The sequence below is a fragment of the Aythya ferina genome (assembly GCF_964211825.1).
Source record: "Aythya ferina genome assembly, chromosome: 2".
Lineage (NCBI taxonomy): Eukaryota > Metazoa > Chordata > Aves > Anseriformes > Anatidae > Aythya > Aythya ferina.
In genome coordinates this window covers 15,697,170-15,716,882 of record NC_140297.1, presented here as the reverse complement: position 1 = coordinate 15,716,882, position 19,713 = coordinate 15,697,170, and the positions used below count along the sequence as shown (strand labels likewise).

General features: G+C 38.6%; 1 protein-coding gene across 3 annotated transcripts in view; it reads right to left on the bottom strand.

Annotated features, from left to right (window-relative positions):
* Positions 1 to 18,681, bottom strand: part of KIF5B (kinesin family member 5B) — a gene marked incomplete at its 3' end in the record, with an annotated part of 34,729 nt that extends 16,048 nt beyond the window's left edge. The window contains exons 1-12 of one of the 3 annotated variants that reach the window (XM_084511296.1): positions 18,333 to 18,680; positions 10,170 to 10,257; positions 8,907 to 8,980; positions 8,214 to 8,318; positions 7,806 to 7,854; positions 7,446 to 7,501; positions 7,253 to 7,340; positions 5,782 to 5,906; positions 4,314 to 4,418; positions 3,743 to 3,888; positions 1,648 to 1,796; positions 434 to 627 (exon numbers count right to left, since the gene is read on the bottom strand). In XM_084511296.1, coding sequence (XP_084367422.1) covers positions 434 to 627; positions 1,648 to 1,796; positions 3,743 to 3,888; positions 4,314 to 4,418; positions 5,782 to 5,906; positions 7,253 to 7,340; positions 7,446 to 7,501; positions 7,806 to 7,854; positions 8,214 to 8,318; positions 8,907 to 8,980; positions 10,170 to 10,257; positions 18,333 to 18,458 — 1,305 coding nt within the window. In that variant the 5' untranslated portion in view covers positions 18,459 to 18,680. Of the gene's footprint in view, positions 1 to 433; positions 628 to 1,647; positions 1,797 to 3,742; positions 3,889 to 4,313; positions 4,419 to 5,781; positions 5,907 to 7,252; positions 7,502 to 7,805; positions 7,855 to 8,213; positions 8,319 to 8,906; positions 8,981 to 10,169; positions 10,258 to 18,332 lie in introns of all 3 variants that reach the window. The other 2 variants (XM_084511295.1, XM_084511294.1) reach the window with 2 other exon arrangements.
* Positions 18,682 to 19,713: the final 1,032 nt, after the last annotated feature.

Below are 19,713 nucleotides of genomic sequence, written 5' to 3'. Positions count from 1 at the left end.
TTCCAAATACCTTTTTTATTCTTTTTCTACTCATTTTCCTCCTTTTGATAGCATTAATCCAAACTATCAGCTTGGAATGGCATACACCCAGAAAGCAGAAAAGCCACTCAAGATTCTCATGAGCTTTTCCTTTTTTTTTTTTTTTTTTTTTTAAAAAAATCTTTTTCTTGCCATGTGCACTTTTGCATTCAGTACACTTTTTAGTACTTTCAGCAAAGTGGGGAAATGATCTAAGAAAGGATGCTCACTTAGTACCAGATGAAGCAATTTTGATATCTCTTAATTAGAACTTCAGAAATAGAATAGGTGCTCTTGGCAAATATTTAAAGAAGCTGTGCTAACAAATGAAGACTGGCAAATTAAGCATTGCGTAATGTAGCTCAAGACGTATTTCTGAGATGTCTTACATTAAATAAGAATAAGAATGGCATACCTTGTCATCCAGTTGTTTGTATAGTTTAGCGATTTCCTCCTCACATTTTCTTCTCTCAGCATCGGTGAAATTGCCAGTTACTCCAATTGTGGTTGCTGGTTTATCATTAACAATAGTAATATCTTTGTCCACTGCAAAAGCTTCTAAGTTGGCCTTCTCCTTGTCAAACTGTTCATCAACAGGTACAGTCTCCCCTTAAATAAAGGAATATAAAGTATTTTTACTTTGATAGGTAGACATCTTTACTGCTAAACTATCTACTTCCTATTTAAGAGTATTTGTTCAGTTACACTTTTATCCCTTTATGTTCATTAACCCTTTTCTGATGAGAATACTTGACTGACTTCACATAAAAAACGCCTCACACTCTAGTTAAGGCACTTCTCTGGTAAACTAACTACATTCCTTAGTGCCTTATTACAAAGTATTTTACACAGTCCTTGGATGATATGGGCTCTTTCCAACATTCCAGTATCTTGTGTCAATATTCTTAAAGCATTATACTTAACTTTTCAGGTGTGGCCTCATACCATCTCTACACAAGACACGAAACAAATCATATCCCACTCAACTTAAGTAAGACCATTTTTTTTTTTGCAGATTTACTTTAAGATGGGGTGCAGGAGTTGTCTGCATGATTGCAAAGTCATCTTCTAAAGCTGTAAACTCCAGCATACATCTGTCAGTAGCTTCCATGTTTCTCTTCCTGAATTTATGGTTTCATAATTAACTTGCACTTTGCCACGCTTGAATGAAAAAGAACTCAATCATTCAGGGAGGATGGGCACGTATTATCTACTGTTAAGAATTTATTTATTTTTTTGCCTACAGAAGTGAACTATAAACAAGGACAAAACCTTATGAGACTTATGTGAATTAGAAAGAAAACTTTCATCAGTTTCTGCAATTACAAATAATGTATATGTATTTGGGACATATGTATGAGGAATACGTATTTTTAATAGTTTACCTAGGTCCAGTTCTCCTAGTAAACTAAGTGTTGAAGAACCTAATACCAACATACTTTCAGACAGTTTTACCAGTATGTGATTATTAAAAGCTGTTCCAACAAGAAACAGAAAGCTCCAATGTCAACCTAATAATCTCAATCTAATACCCTAGCATTAATATTCTTATTTCTGTCTGGCATAGGGTTCTTCAGTAGTTTTCATGTCTGCTTTTCTGAAGTTTGCATAATAAAAATTTCTTCTTACCATTCCGCCATCTGTTGAGTTCATTTTCTAGCCACTGTATGGTGTTCCGTAGAGTCTTGTTTTTCTCTTTTTCTTTCTCATACTTTTTCTTCCATTGTTCTGCAGTGAGCTCAACGTTGACACAGACTGTGTTCTTAATGGTCTTTGCTCTACATAGAGAGACAGACCACTGAAACTGTGTTTTTTGTTTTAATTATTTAAGAAAAGAACGTAATGCTTTTAAGTGAAACTTTCACATATTGCTGGTAAATGCGTAAGCAACTTCCACCTCTTGCAAAAGCTTGTCTCTACTCCATGCCAATTTAATATCCTTTCAGTTGGATAAATACAACCATTAATGGACAGAGTAATACAACAAGCTTTAAGGCGACTGAAAAATCTCAAGCTCGTTGAGTTAGAAAAAAATCAGCTGTATACTTTCACCAGAGCTGGGACAGTGCACATCTTTGAACAAAGGGCAGCATTTACCATATCTAACAAACATTTCTCCAACAGAGCACAATATGTTTAGGGTGTAAATAATCTAGCTTAAAGAACTGCTCATTTCACCTAGAAATCCAGTGACTAGATCTCCACTAACTAAAGAGGTATATGAGCTGTAAAGCTCAAATGCATTTAATTCAGGTGACACAAGGTCAGGCAAATCTCACCCAAATGCATCAGCTCTGGAGACAAAGCTACAAGCACTAATAAAACTATATGAAGTTAACATGTAGTTTTTACATTAGTGCTGTACCTTGCTTATCTCAGTAGCTCTTATGTACTACCACAAAATAGCACCCTCCCCAAAGATGAAAACAGAAGAAAACTTAACGGTAGTTAGGAATACACCACAGTATCCAATATTATGACTCCGATAAGGATCTTTTGCAAAGTCTCATTGGGACCAATTACTGCTTTTCCTGCTAAGTTACGTAATATTTACTTAACCTTCAGTTACTACTCCTGAGGGTTTCAGCATAAACTTAACATCCCCAGAAGGCTGAGATAATATATCAGACTAATGAAGGTGACTGAGATAGAAATACACTCCTGCAGCTCCTCCAGAAGTCAAGAGCAAGGAACAGTGAATCTACAGAGCTACAGTTGGAAGACATTTCCTGATATCTTGTGCTAGAAATACTATGAGGAAAAGACTTCCTAGATACCAGAAGGAGACCAAACAGGAATTCCGCTGCTACAGAGCACAGTCATTACTAAAACAGCTATTAAGTGCCTATATTCTGCCAGATTTTAAGGAGTTCCAAAGTCATCTAGTCTACTTTCCATTAGCAAAGTCTTCTCCAAAAAGTTGAAAACTGTATCATTGAACGAAAATTAAAGAAGTATACTAACCAAAAAAAAAAAAAAAACAGATGAAGTAAATGAAATGCTGATAGCTTCTGTAATCTGCTCCAGTAAATGCAGTGATTAAGCCTAGCACTCAGAAACTGGAATATTAACGTTCCACATTAATAGAAGTGTGGCAAAGATGACACGCCTAACCAGATATCAAACTCTGAGTAGGTACTTAAAAATTCAGTTACAAATTACATAGGAATTTACAAGTATTAACTCAAATGTTACTAGAACACTAAGACAGGAAACAGACTAGAAAATGTAATTCAGTATACTATAAAAGAAAGGGTAGCAGACAACAGGCTCTCCCTTATATCTTCCTGAATCCAAAACTATACACTAAACTGCATTTTGAGCCAAAATGCACATGGTCCTTCTTGAAATACTGGCTTCAGGATCCTGTCCAGTTTAAAGATGTTTGTATAGATCACAACACCTAGCCATGTGTGCACTGAAGAATTAAAGAAAGTAAACACTAACTAATTAGGTATAGAAATCTTGACTGAGTAGCTTATTTCTCATTCTGCATTTATTTCTGAGTTTATTAAGATTAAAATATTGAGGTACACTCACATGTGCAATCAATCAGCAGTTAAGATCTCAAACTCCACGTTTTTTAAGAATGGACTTCGTTTATTGTTAGAGGTTTACTTTATCAGTTGTTGTTAGGCAGGATACACAACTGCACACACAGTGCTTAACTTTTCTTGCGAAATTCTGTTTCTTGTCCCTCTTATCTTTTAAGTCATTTACTCACCTTTGGCCAAAGAGAAGAGTAGATTTTGTTTCAGATTCATTGTATGAAGACGGAGAACAGCAAATAACAATAGTGGTTCTGCAATTACCCCCTAGTGAATCTTGAAGGATTCTAGTCATTTTGCTATCACGATACGGAACATAAGTCTACCAAGAAAACAATTAAATGAATCAGTTACAGTTTTTCGGACGTGTTATTTACTTTGTTGAAGAGCAGTATTTTATCTAGGTATAGCCTCATTAGAAAGATTAAGTTCTACTTTAATTCATAAAGCATGCAGCTTCATGAATTCACTATATTTGTACAGGATGACAAAGTCTTTTTATGTTTGGTAACTTCTAGAGTACAAAAATTTTTGGTGTGTTTAGGTCCCTTAAATACAACTTTATTATTCATTAGTGACAACACAGTACAAGAGTAACATTTGTTTGCAATGTATTGGTGTAACTGGATTAGTTTAGAAGACTCCACACAAATCACTAATATCAACGGAGAAATTCTTCATAATATATCGTTCAAATACAAGCCTTTAACCTTGAAGCATACAAAAACAAAAAGAAAAAACACTTACACTGCTTTCAGCCAAAGCTGAGATGACATTTCCAAGAGCAGATAAAGACTTGTTGATGTTCTTGGCTTCATCCAACACAGCACCTTCTGCTCCAGTTTTACTAACCTATACAATATTTTAATAAGTTACTAGATACATCTGTAAAAAAAAAAATCTTCATATTTAATATAAAACTTGAATAATTTCCTCACTTTTAAGTCAGTCTTCCTGACTTTATGAAGTATTCATAAGCCAGCTGCATTAGAATAAGCAAATTATTCCTCAAACCCCATTCCTGATTCACCTTTAGCCAGCGGTCAACCTTAAAAAAAGACAAACATGCCCACAAAAAACACTGCTACATAACCAGCACTGAATATAACAGGAAGTCTTATTAGCAAGAAAACCTTATGAGAACACAGGTTTTAAATGCTGAATTTGACCTACAGGAATACTCTAGGAACTTCTGTAGGCATCAGCAGAAACGTGGAAAAAAGTTATGTCCTGACAATTCTATTTATCTTAGCTCTTCTGCCTCACAGCTAAATTTGACTCAGTTCTATAACCCTGCTTTTACTATTCTTCTCATCAAGCTGCGATCATGAACACAAATAAACAATTCTATTTGCTTATGTTTAATGTAACCCAAGACGAGGCATGAAAAACTAATTTCTTTCAAGAGGACTTGCAGAATTGCTAAACAAAAGTTTGTTATATACATTGAAAGGAACAAGGCTACAGAGAATGGAGATCTGCAGCCTGATCCTTTAAAGTCTGTTTTCACTTTAGTACTTCCAGTTTCATTCTTATTAAAAAAAAAAAAAAAAAAGACAAAAACTAAAAAAGATGACCATGAAGAAACATTCAGAATTAAACAAAGGATCAGAGATGACAATGTTATAGAACAATGTCAAAGGCAACATTAAGCAGGACAGACTGGAGACAAATAAGAATAATCCCAGAAGGAAAAACATCAAAAATTTAGGTCTTAAAAAGGTAAATTACAGTAAGAAGTGTAACAGTAATATAGAATAAGCAACATGGTAGATGATGTTTCCTTCCCTTCTTTAAACTACTAACACAGGAAAGCAAGCTGTCGTTGTAATGTTCATCAGAACTTCAAAATAAGGAACTTGGTACCACTACAAAAGAAAATTTAGATATCCCATATCCATAAATACCCTTTTGACTCCAGTACCTGTCTAGCCAACACACCTATACAGTTTTTCTTGCTCTCAGACACTGAGACTGAACTCTAGCCTACTTCCCCACCCTGTGCCATATTTACAAGCCCTCACTCCAGAAATGCAAATATGCTTAGAGGTAGTATTTAAAAGCCAGTAAAGACTAGGACCACATTTCAAGATCAAAGTTAAAAAAAAAAAAAAACAATTCACAGATGACAACTGAACAATCAGTATTACTGGAAAGTGTTCAATTGTGAGAAGTAGATCATTCTTTAAAGAATGGAAAAGGAATGTAACGTTACCTTTTCACTACCTGCCAAATCCACAAGATAAAGCTTTCCACTTAGCTTCTGTTCTGTTTGAGTATTCTCTTGTTTTACATTAATGAGAAAAATACTATGACTTCGAGAGCTGTGTTCATTCATATCTATAATAAAAAGAAACATAAACTGTCAAAAATACTTGTATAACCACTCTAACTTGACTAAATAGCATCTTCCCAACAGTGAAGCAAGAAATTTAAAGCAAATGAAACTGAACACAGTATTCTCCCTGACAGTAAAGCTAGAGGCAGCAACCAGTGGTACCACCTAACAGAGTAACAAAGATCCAGTCTCCCTTGGGCTTCTATTAATACCACAAACGTGCTGATAAGGTTGGCTAGCCTGTCAACTATGGATGTCACACTTAATCTAATGTATTAGAGCAGAAGGCACACATTCACTATGATACCACAGCACTTTGTTCGCAGTATATTGCATTTAATAGTTTCATGAAAATTTGAACTAGGTGGCCGAACTCTCTCACATCTCCTTCAGGTTTAAATACTTACTGCCCCCCTCTACTGTGAGGCATGCAGGGTAAAAACTCGTATTCAACCTGAATTACTTTAAATCGTTAACATAATCTAAGCTGACTGCAATCTAAATGATGATGTCTGTCTACTTCTTCCTTTTAACCATAAACCCTTCATAGGCTTAAAAGGACCAGCTAACTGATACCACAGAAGCAGCTGAACATGAAAGAACACCTTTCTTTACAAATTTGTGCTGTTTCTGTTATTTTGCCTAGTCTCCATTTCAGAAGCTGAACACTTACGAACAATAAAGAGAAATTTTGCATTATCAGACTTTTTTTTTTCCCAATTCCCAATTCTTAATCAAAGACATGGGATATATTTTAATTTTTTTTTTTTTTGTAACTGCATGTTCTTTCTTCTCCTAAATAAATAGGAAAAATAACTGACAAACCTCCGTCATTCTGTAATCCTGGATCTTACAGAGTTCAGAGACCCATGACATGACTCCTTGCAACTCAGCTGTGTGCCTCAGGCCAAAATGCTTGGGACAATGGGATGCTGCTTAAATCTGCAGCATGTCTGAATATATATTCTGAACAGCTCTTCTAAGAAGTTGCAACAAAATTGACAAACTGTAGTTGAGCCACTGTGCCTTACTTGTAGATGCATAGGTTAATTGGAACTTCACAAGCTGGTATCCTGCACTATTCCTAACATAGGACTAAACTTGTTTTCCCCTCTAATGATTCAGAGCTCTTCACTGATCACTTAATTTCTCCTTCCAATCCAAGCTTAAGTCATAACATCTAACAAGAAACAAATTGAAAGACTTGTTTCTTAAAAAGATGCTGAAACTGCTTGCATTAGACCTTTAAAACACCACAATTTAGTTCACCATTTTAGTCTTCCCCACTTTTTAAGATATACCAGAAGGTAACCAATAAAGCACTAAAGGAGATAAGGATAACACTTACTTGTAACTGCTACATGTCGATTCGACTTTCCTTCATCTATAGTATCCATAACTTCTTCTGGACTACATACAAAACGCTCTGTGCAACCCTTTAAAAAAAAGAGCAAAACAAAAGGTAAAATACCAACAAGCCAGAAGTAAGAAGTGTACACTAGAAGAGTAGGAGACCAAAATGGTATCAGACCAACACTAACCTTTACATAGGGAACTCTATTTTTGTCTTCATGAACAGAAAGATTGGTCTTTGAAACTGGAAGAGAAAAGTTCTAAAGCTAAGGCATCTATGATATTTTTGGACATTTATTACACATACAAGTCACAGATGTTATTTTTCAGCAACACTTTTCAAAACGAAACATACATTAAACAACCACTACTGCAGCTTTAGTTGCATCATATGGATTAGCTGCATGCTTTCTTATTTTGATGTACCTGTAACATATGGACTACTATTAGCACACTGCATATTTATCTTAGTATCACACTACAACTTTTTTTCTTCACATTTCTCTCCAGACAGATTTACTTGCTATGTTCAATAATAAAAGGCTTACCATCCAAAAGGTCCCTTATTTTATCCAAGTATATTTCAAAATATGACACCTAGAAGTGCGAAGGGAAATACAGATAAAGCGTAAGAAAACAAAAATGCTTAGCTTTTCAACCACAAAGATCCAGTATGATTATTATGAACTAAAATACACCTTTAGGAAGAAAACATTTTTATCTAAAGCTTCAAGCACTATCAGCACTTCCATTGGTTATCAATATAACCACCATCACTGTTTAATGGAAACAAGATTGAAATGTTAACTTAATTTGTTAAGTGCCATTTACTTCTGAAATAACATTTAGATTTTCCAAGCTACAGGCATTTGAAACAGATAAAGAACATCAATTTAACCACAGACTACTTGTAGTTATAGCATAGATTAAATAATTAACACTAAAGAAAAGTTTACCTTAATATGAAATTCAAGATTTTCATCCATAGAGTAAATATAATTAAAAATGTCTTGCACTATTCTTGGAATAATTCCCATTCCATCCGGGTCGTGAAGCTTCCCCTTATTAGAAAGAGAAACAACAAAACATTCATACTTAATACAACAGCACCAAGTACTTGAAGGAGAAACAAAAAGTCAGACAAGCTAATTTTAAAATGCTGGCAGGTACAGTGTACTTAGGTTATCTGTAGAGGAAATGTCTGACTGCCCATTTAGGCCCAGCTTTTGCCAGGAGCTTCCAAACAGCTAAAAGTGAGAAATCTACCATGAATGATATTCTTGTGTTTCTAAAGCCAGCTACTGAGGGCTAAATAAATTCAGTAATTGCCATTCTCAGTCCTCAAAAACATCTTGGGTATCCAAATGTTGCAATGGAAAAGAAAATTGAAATGAAAGATCTGGATGCCCCAACTCTGGAAGCATTCATTCAAGGTTAGGTTGGACAGGGCTTCGAGCAACCTGATCTACTGGAAGATTTCCATGCCTGTGGCAGGGGAAGCTGGAACTATATGGTCTTTAAAGGTCCCTTCCAACCCAAACCATTCTGATTCTACAAGAACAAGCTGACACCTGTCTAGGAAAATAAGACTACTGTGATGAAAATAGATGACAGTGATATTAAGATAAAATTATTTCAAGATTTCTTACTTCCATTGTGTGTGTCTTTCCAGATGATGTTTGCCCGTAAGCAAATATTGTACCATTGTACCCCTCAAGTACATCTAGAAGGAAAGAATGTTCTCATTAGTGTTAATTTCCTTTAGAAGAAGGAAAGTCAAATGAAATAGAAACACAAGAAGACAGTTTCTAACACATTTATCAAGTTAAATCATTCCACGTTTGGGAATGATGTTCCTCCCTACCCCTTTAAATGTAATAAGCTACCACTGACTCTATTTTAGAAGTTTACTCTATTAAATTCCTTCAGCCAGAAAAATCAAGACTTCGGAGTCAGGAACAAAAAGGAAATCAATCCAACTGCTAGGTTGAACAGATTGCATTTGACAATTCAGAGGAAGAAATCATACATGAGAACATTATGGTATTTGCTGCCTTCACAGTAAAGTTTAAGTATCTGATCGTTAAGGCAATAGGCTATGCCCTAAGTTTCAAGTACCTTACCCTTCAGCCATAGGTTTGTATTTTAAATCATGAATGAACCAGTTTTAAATTGAGGGGTAAGGTAGTTTTGTTTGTTTATTTAAAGGTGAGTTACTGTGGAATCACATCCAACAAGCAAACAAAGAGAAACAAAGATTAGATTTTTAGATGGGGGAAGGGGAGCAAAGCGGCTGGGTACGATTCTTAGTTAACTCCATTTTTTTAAGGAACAAACTTCTGATCTAATCCTGATTACTATTTAACTCACTGAAGGGTTAAATGCTCACAGGAGCATGGATTTTTTTTTTTTTTTTTTACAGCAATTCACTTTTCTGATTAATACGAGTTTGAAAAAGAATCACATCAAAAGCCTCCTTTAAACTGTGTATTAAGTTAAAAATCTAAGAAAAGTTCAATAGTCTACATATGGTTTCTCAAGTTTCATTTCATCTTACATTCCTCCAAACTAAAACAATTGTAGGATGTTTTCTGATACCAATAAATAAACAAACTACTCGCAAGTTGTTTTCAAACAAAAGCAGTCTTTTATTAATTTCATACTAATTGTTTTAAGCAATCTTCTACAGAGATTTTTACAAATATAATGACAGGTAAATATTATCAAACACGGCAAACAGCTGAAACAGCATTTTTTAGTACTGACATATCAGCTCAACTACAGAGCGATTTTATACTGCTATGAACAATGTTGGCTCTTATTAAATACTGCAAAGATAAAGGGAAGCAACAGAAGTATTAGTTTTCAACTTCAAAATCCACACAAATATGACACAGCTTGTTCCACCTTACCTTTGACAATCTTTTTAGCACAATCATTGTATACTTGTTCCTGGGATGTGTTTGACTGGAATACACGGTCAAATATATATGGCTTGGACTGTAGAAAGAGACACAGAAGAATTACTTATAAAAAATCCTGTAAGTACAACTGAAAGGTGTTTGTTCATATAGTTTAGAAGTAGCCTATTCAGTCTCAGTCCAACCTTACGTTTTATTTTAAGCACTTCAAGGCTGTAGTGAGGAAATCGGCTTATGTATATAGTTGTGTTGCCTAACTCTTCACAAGCTTGCCTACAAATAAGGCCTTGAATTAAATATATTTGCTTTCAAAGTGCAACCTAAATAGTTCTCCAAAACTATTCTACCACATCACCTCAACTTACTTGATTTACAATGTAAACCAATGCCTAGTCTGTACATCTGAGAACCCTTTATTGTCTTCTTTATTCTCTTCCACTCCTCTGGTAGTGTGTTTACTCTGGTAAACCTAAATTACTAAGAGCAACTTACACCACATCACACAGAATAGCTGTGTTCATAATATTCGTTCAAAACCTCAAACCAAAAGAAAAGCTGAGATCACCTACAGTCAGCACAAGAACTATTTCTCCATACACGATAACCCTAAAATAAGGCTCCATAAACAGAAGGAAAAGGCCACTTTGGGAGAAGGGAACCTTTCACAGAAGGCTCGTTTCGGAAGACCCCAGAAGAGGAAGCTCTGACACAGCTTTCTGAAAGGAATGCTGGATTTTTATAACAGTTATAACCAGCTGACAGACCATTAGGATATGAATTATTATGCTCATCTTAAGCTGAAGTTTTCATAGCATTTTTGGACCTTGATTTAGCATCTTTGCAGACAGCCAAGGTTTACACAGGTTCTAAATCAGTTCCTGCTGCTCAGCTCACTGCAACTGTTAAGTGCTCCATTTTGCCTAAATTTAATTCGTCAGCATCCTGTCCCTCCCTCCCCCAAGGATACTCTGGAACTGCCTCCCTGGCAGTGAAACAAGTCTAATTTCCATCTTTCGCCCACCCACCACATTCCCCAGCCTGACCTTCCATTTGCCTTTTAATAACATCTAGCAGAACACCAAACAAAGCTCGTTAGATCCAACGCATATCCATCCGCTTAGAAGGCTCAAATTCAGATAGATGAGCTCTCTCTTGGAAAAAATAAAATAATTACAGAGTTCACTGTGTACATACGCTTAAGAAACCACAAGACTCAGTAGGCAAGAACTATCCCTAAGGTGCTAAAGTCTGCCAGAACATTTCTTTCACAGAGGGGAAATCACAAGCCTTCGCAATTACTCATTTTAGCTTTAAAGGCACCTCCAATTCTTATGTTCTAGAGGTAGAACAGATGCCACTATATACACCAGAAGACAAACAACCAAGTCCAAGTAACCCTCAGGTAAGAAAATTAAGGCTGAGAACACGTTATGTAAAAAGGTTAAGTCACTGTGGAAAAGGTAACACTAGTCTTACATTTTCTCTCTCACGAGCAGCTATTATTTCAAAAAGCCTTCAACTTGGCTGCAAGTAACACTGCAAGTTACCCACATGGCAAAACTTTAGGCAGATTTGTTTCACGCTCAAGATCATCTGTGTGTTTGTATGAGTCCAGAGAAGGCCACGAGGATGATCATGGGGCTGGAGCACCTCTCCTGTGCAGACAGGCTGAGGGAGCTGGGGCTGTTTGGCCTGGAGAAGAGAAGACTCCAGAGAGACCTTATGACTTTGAATAGATGAAGGGAGTTCATCAGAAAGATGGGGAGTGACTTTACCAGCATGTGGAGTGACAAGTTTTTAAATTGAAAGCAAGTAGATTTAGATTGGATAAAAGAAATCAATTTTTCCACAGTGAGGGTGGTGAGGCACTGGCACAGGTTGCCCAGAGAAAGCATGGATACCCCATTCCTGGCGATATTCGGGCAGGCTGGATTTAGCTTTGGGCAGCCTGGTCCAGTGAAAGATGTCCCTGCCCACAGCAGAGAGCCTGGACTAGAAGATCCGTAGAGGTCCCTCCCAACCCAAACCACCCTGTGATTCTATGATCACTGCAAATAATCCATGCAACGTTAAATTTTATTAGCTTAAATTGTTAAATTCTCCAAACTATTATCTAACTATTTTCAGGAGTAATAACTCCAATTAAGTTGCATCTTCATAAAATTTTCAAATATTTTAGAAGAATACGGGAAAGTTCATGGACAGGATCTTTGGACAGTTTATGCAGCTACTATTAACAACACTACCTGCTCACAGATCCCAACACAACTTACCTTTGCTGTCCCCAACAGAGCATGACAACTATGGGAATAGAGAAGTCCACTGAAATGCAAGCATTATTTTCCATACTATATTTGAATGTACACACATTTCATATTTCTATATTACTACAGAATATATCCAATGCCAAACAGCAGTTTTTTATTCCCTTCAAAGAAATCCAGCTAAAAATAACTAAATGAATGAAACCAGCTCACTTCCCAGTACAGGAAGATGCCTTGTTTATAATCTACTGTACAAAAGACCTGAGCTGGTCTGCAACTATCCGGTAGCTTACTGGTTCTGAAAAGCTTTCCTTCTCTAAGTTTTAAATGCTGTTCAGAGGCAAGGTCCTCCCCAACACATACACACACACTCTTCTGGCAAGTGAAGGCTGAATGATTTACACTCTTCTTTTTCATCTGTGTAAAAGGAAAATCGTGTTTAGTAACTCAAGACTAATCCCTACACACAGAATACTTTGAGACTAGTTACTCTAATTCGGCTCTGTTCTCTTATGAAGGCATCTGAAAGGTAACTTGAGAGTATCTCATAATTAGTGTCTCTTTTCATTTACAAAATGTTAATATAAAGAATAGTGCACATGATGAATACCATAGATTAGTACGATGAGGAAGCCAAGCTGCAAGGACTTCACGCAGGCAATAATGCCTTTAATTGGAATCTGTCACGTGCCTCACAGCTCTCCCTGTATAAATAAAAGAGATCAATCTCCCTCAACAACCACTACCAACTACAGAAATTAATTACAACCCAAAGAATTCTCAAAAACAGCCCTGTTCAGACCCCATCCCTTGTGGGTGCTGCATGGTGTATTTGTTTATGTGCCCTCAGCATTGCACTTTTCTAGACGAAGCTCAAATACAACTTCAAAGCATTCAAAACCCCAGTTACATCCTTTCCTCCCCTCCCAGCCTGCAGTACATCTCTTTATCACACCTGTGACAAGCCCACATCAGAGGCACGTCCCTCCTCCATCATTAGGGAATCAATACCTCACCAAGTAGGTTTAACCAAGCAGGTTCCTGGATAATTACATTTAAGAATACAAGTTATTCCCACCTAGTGGTTTCACATCAATGACACCTGCATACCATGTTTTATCACTGCTCCTACAGTCTACTTTCTGTTGTAAACAAAGCAGGAATAGTATCACACAGATTACCCTGCCCTAGAAAGCCTGGTCATTACCTTTAAGGGATTAATCAAGACAGATTAAAGTGTCAGATATTTTCTTCTGCATCAGATGCCTTTTCTTCCCCAAGAAGTAAACAGTTGGGTAACATGAAGGTAATGAAAACATAAGAGGCCCAAGCAGCATTACCACAAGACATCCACAGTGGTGATAGCAATGTATTGGCATTAATGGGATATGATGCTGCTTGACATACTCCAAAATTTTCAGCAATCCTACTAAAACCTACAAAAAAAATTAAACACATGCCCTATAAGTGACACAATGCATCAAGCAACCAAGCAGAGCCTCCCACTTCCTCTCTCCAGAGAGGGGATTTGATACTTACATTCACTCCTTGCCTGGCGTTTGTTCTGCTATCAGCCAGCAGACAGCTCTCATAGCTCTTTGTACTAAAGGATGTTGTCCCACAGCAAAAACTTTGCAAGCACTCAGAAAGAACATCTGCCTACATGACTGAAGCAGTAGCTGACCTGAACACAGGGTTTACATTCAAGCAGAGAGTTTTGCAGTTAAAGACCAGCTGTTAACCTCCTCTTGCTATAACAGACCACTGAAACGCCATCACACCTGCCCTAACTTTGCCTCGGAGGGAGGCTGAAGCAAGAAGTAACGGGCCTACCTCCCTCCTTTACGTTTTGCAACTTTAATGTTCTTCCCACGAGCACAAAATACGTGAAAAGAAAAGCCTCACACCCCATGATCTCTGGAAAGTATGATGTCAAATACCTGACTCAGTTCTTCCCAGTGCTAAGCTAAGGTATTACTGCTCAAACACACCTACCAGTGCTTTCTTCTTGTCCTAGCTCTACGCTTAGGAAACTGTGGCTGATACGGAGCAGTTAGTGAAATACTGAGCAGTTAGCCAATCTCAGCTCTTTCTGCCCCATTTTTCTTATTTCTGTGCAAATACTGCATTTCAAGCATCAACATGAACACAGTTAATTTTTGCAGCAGAAGAAGGACTGAAGAAGGACTAAAACACAAGATTTTAATCACCAAAAAAAAAGTGACTGGAAACTATTTCCAGCATAAAAACAGAAGTTTTGGAACAAGATTTCGAGCAAAGCTTTGCTTTAGCATAATGTTTCTTCTAAAGAGAAGTCAATACTGCTAGCATAAAAACAGTCACTGAATTTCAGAACAAAAAATAAACATGAGACAAGCAAGGTGTTTTAAGAAAGTGGTACAGCAGCCACTGAGCATCATCCTTTAAATATCACTGTGAGAGTATTTGCTTTCTGTTAAGTTGTCACACCAGTATCCTCTGAAAAATGTCTCCATTATCCACCACTTCATAAAAGTACTAAAAAACAACAGTGAAATAACACCATTGTTTCAGCTAAAGATTATTTTTGATTTATGTTTTAAGTTGTACTGCAAGCACTAATTATTTTGTGTTTCCAGTCAAGTGTGTGCTTTTATTCAAACTAGTAAAATAACAGAAAAGTTTTCAAGAACATACTTTGCTTCTTACATTTACATGGTCCAGCACAGCCTTTCCTGCAGCAACACACATGAATTACGTTTTCCTTTTGAATAATCTTGTGCCAAAAGCTCCAGTAATAACAAGTGATCTTCATTAATCTGATTTTAATGCAACTTAAACCTAGCTTTGCTCTCATTTACGATCCAATATTAGTTAAAAAGGCAACAAAAGAGAAAGCTAAATGTCTCAAATTCTTCACAGTGGTTACAGCTTAAACCTAGGAAACAGGACTCTATACAAATATGAAAATACAGGCAGGCAGATTTTTTTTTTAAAAGCCATAAAATAATTAATATACTATAATCATGCCTTGAAACATCTGGAGGACAAAGGGATACCGCCTATTTGTGCGACTGTCCATAGCACCTCACCACTTCAGCCATTTGATAGTAGTGTTTTCAGTTCAGGTATCAGTCCGAAAAAGACCAAGTATGACTGCATTCAGTTATTTATCTTTTGGACGGTTGTGAGATAAGCAAGACTGGGTATAGAAATGTTGATTTTTCCTTTTTAAAAAGGTGCAGATATGCTATGCAGAACTACAAAGTTATCCAGTCTCAAGTAGTTTTACATTTGAAGAAAACAAAGGACAATCACACCTATTATAGCTTTGCTGTTCCTCTTTGTTCCATCTTATTCAAAAGCCTGAAACTCATGAGCAAGTTCCTATCAACTGCAGCATAAAGGTAGATTTATCATGTTTAACATAAACATCATATACTCATAACAAGCCACCCCTTTGTCCATTTTAACAGAAGCCTTTTATTTACTTAAGGGAAAGAACCATTTAAAAACACTTTGTCGTGTATTAAAATAGAAAAAAATCCTTTAAATTAATAATGTAAAAGCTCTTTACTAGCTTAAAAAAAAAAAAAAAGAGAACCCATGGAAGGACAGCACTTTGTTCCAAAGTCTACTCTTCAGAACAGACGGACACCACATGTCCCCTCAAATTGCTGCTATGCACTAGCTACAATTAAAACAAGCATTTTATCTAACACAAATGAAAACAACTCACTTGTCCAGAAAGACAACCATGCCGTAATTACACAGGAGCTAGGGAAAGAAGGGGGAAGGGAGGACAGATAGCTCAGAGATGACAGGGGAGTCAAGAAGGGAGGAGGAAAAGGGTTTGGCCATAGTCACTGATCTGCCTCCCCACCCTCTTCCACAGAGGAGTCAAATCCGCAGTCTGCTACACGCTCTGCTTCCACTGCCTCCTAGCTTTCACCTCCGATCTGCCATTCCAGGCAACTCCCGAATATTATTAAAGAAGTCCTCACTGGTTCAGCATGGATTTGAAAGGTGAAAGTCCTTCGGGCTGCTCAGTTCGAGGCAGCTAAGGAAAGCAGCTATAAAAGTGGCTCAGCTGCTGTTCAACAGGCAGCCAAAATCACTTGCATGAATAAATACGGAAATCAATCAGCTGATGGCAACCAAACATTCAGCCTGTGGAGGAATGTTTTTAGAAACTGTTTCATGTGAAGACCTGTTTCTGTTACCATCCTCTCTTTGGCAATCCCACAACACACAGGAGAGGTGGTTGACTACATCATTAGGTTGGAAGGTCCAAGACTTTGCAAGACCTGTCAGCTTCTTTAAAAAAAGAAAAAAAAAAGTCCATAGGTTAAAGTAATTGCCTGAACAGTTTTTGATAATCTAGTTCCAACTTTGAGAACGTCAATCTTGTCCTATATCCACTATTATAAAAAGTCAAAACCCAGAAAACATCAACCCTATAGTAAGATTTTGTGAAACAAAATTCAAATACTGTCACTGCTATCCAATCTACTAATTTTAGGTGGTTATATTTCTAAAGTCAGACACAGCAAGTCCTACATCTGGGACCACTGAAGGGTTTTTTTTTTAAGTTTTAACCAATGCAGAAAACACCAAAGGGAAATTGTAACTCTAAATATTAATTCCCTGCCAAGCCCCAGCAGAGTGCCCCACATGATCCCTCTGGAGCGTACCATCAGACTGTTCTCTACACAGATTTAGTGCTATCTCAGCCTAGTTTACATTTCAGATATTTTTTAAAGTGTATTTAGAGAGCATACAAACAATGAACGCTTTTTTTTGGTCTCTCTAGCCCTTAAGCTACTTTAAGAAGATATGGAAAAATTGTTTTAAAAAAAAGTCAGAACACATCAAGGTTTCTAAAACTAATCTTGGATTTTAAGCAGAACATACACAGCCATAATGAACGGATCCTCAATGATTGAAGTGAGATCACTTATTCTAATTAAATTTTCCAGGTTTGGTTCCTTACTCTGAGGAGTTTACCTGTACAACTTAAATAAGAGATATACTCCAACACACTGACTTGCCAACTGAAGTAAGTCTCAAATTACCTCATTTCATGAGCTTCCTGCCCTTCTTGTAGCTCCAGACTCATTGAATTCCATATTTTATGGACAAACATGGTTGAACTTTAACAGACTAATATTAAGTGATTGATACTAAAAAGGGGCACATTGCTAAATTGCCTTGCCTCGACTTCAGGTATGGTGAAAGAGGAAGCTATTGTTGGTAGCCTCAAGAAACAGTACACCACAGACTAAATTGAAGCCTGATTGTAACTGAAATCTCCAAGTTACTTTCGCCCATGCAAAGCCAGCAATGTGTCTAGAGAAAAAAGTATTTATATGAAAACACAAGTTACAAGTTTGCAAAAATAAATACTGTGAATAAAGTGCTTGCACAACACCAACCAACCCGAGCCACGAACCCCCGTATTTTAAATTCCAGCTCCCCTCTGCAGCTGAATGTGACACGCTGCACAAAAAGGAGGGGATTATCTTCTCCCCTGCAAGATTCTGATTGTTTTATAACAGGCCTCGGACTTCACAAGGCGGCTTAATTAAAACGCATTTATAGGCGCGTAATAAGCCAAATGGTCTCAGTTTATTCTGGCTTGAAGAAAAGAAAAAAGAAAGGAAAAAAAAAAAAAAAAAAAAAAACAACAACACAAAGTTATCGGCCGATGGCTGGTTTACAGCCGAGGAGCCCCGACGAGCCGCAGCCCGCCTTGTTCCGCGTCTCCTCGCCCCGACGGCTCCAACAGCGCCTCAGGGTGCCTCAGGGCGCCTCAGGGAGCCCCCCCTGCCCGCCGCCCCCCTCAGCCACCTCACGGCCCCCTCCGTGCCCACCCCAACCCCCTCCCCCCCCGGTCCGTGCCGCCCCTCACCGCGATGACGACGGTGTCGTCGCCCTGGAACTTGGCGATGTACTTGTCGCCGCGGGTCACCTCGGACTCGTTGAGGGGCCTGAAGCGGCACATCACTTTGATGTTACACTCCGCCGGGTCCGCCATCTTAGGGCGCCGCCGCCCGCGGGGCGCTCAGCTCTACTCAGCTCCGCTCCCCTCTTGTCCCCCCTGACCCCCCCTTCCTCCTTTCACCGCCGCCCGTCCGGCTCCGGGCGGGGTCTCTCAAGACAGCTCCGCCGCCGGCAGGCCCGAGTCCGCCCGGGCTCAGGGGAACGGGGAGCAGGGAAGGGCCCCGGCCGGCCGCCGCCTCCCGCTCTCACTCCCGCCCCAATATGGCAGCCATGGCGGCGCCCGCTGCCGGCCAGGCCCGGCCCCGCCCCCTCCCCGGGCCGAGCAGGGGGTGACGTCACCCTCCGCAGAGCCCCGCCCCGCTGCCCGCCTTGGGGCGGGCTCGGGGTGAGGCGGGAGGGCTAAGGCGCATGCGCAGAGTTGCCGTGAGGAAGGGGCGGGGTTGCGGTGAGGGGGTTGGCTCGGTGAGGGGCGGGGCTCCCTCAGGAGCTGGGGGGTGGGCTGTGAGGGTCGTCCAGTGCCCTCATTTTTGGGGGAATTGGGTTTGGTAAGGGACGCCGAGCCCAAGGTGTGAGGTGAAGGCTTCAGGATGTTGAAATCTACATCCACATTTCATGGATCCACACCCGTATTTAGTGTTACAACCGCCCTTTGGTGGTTTGTGCGGTGATCAAACCAAAAAGCCCTTCAGTGGAACCAGGTGCGGGACTTGCCATGTCCGACTTTGGGAAAATAAGGCTGTAGAAACGCCTTTTCAGCCCAATTTAAAAAACAAACAAACAAACAAAAACAACAGTATTTTGTTTCGGTTGGTTGGTTTATTCCAAGTTTTGCGCAGTACTGATCACAGCTCTAATTCTAGTCGACAGAAACTTACGGATTGTAGGCTAAAATGTTGTCCAGCCAAACCACTAAGATCAGAGATCTTTCAGATCAGTTTTTCACAGGTTTGCCACCATACCTCCTACATCCCGGAATAGTATGAACGTTCAAACGGGCAAAGTACGAGCTCGCAGCTCAGCTCAGGCTGCTTCCTTACAGAAATCACGAGGTATAATGGAAACTTCTCATATAGTCTAGAAGTTAACAAGAAAGGGAGCTTTTTTCTTAAATTAGTCAATGTCCAGAATGACCTAGAGTACCAACCCTTTAATAACAGTAAAAGACTTCAAATTTTACAGGGACCATCTGAAATCAGGCTCCATTTTCAAGGCCCTTTGCAGATGGAGGATTTGAAGGGTATATTTACATGTAGGTTAGGTACGCAGGGTGAACATTGCTTCCAAACTAC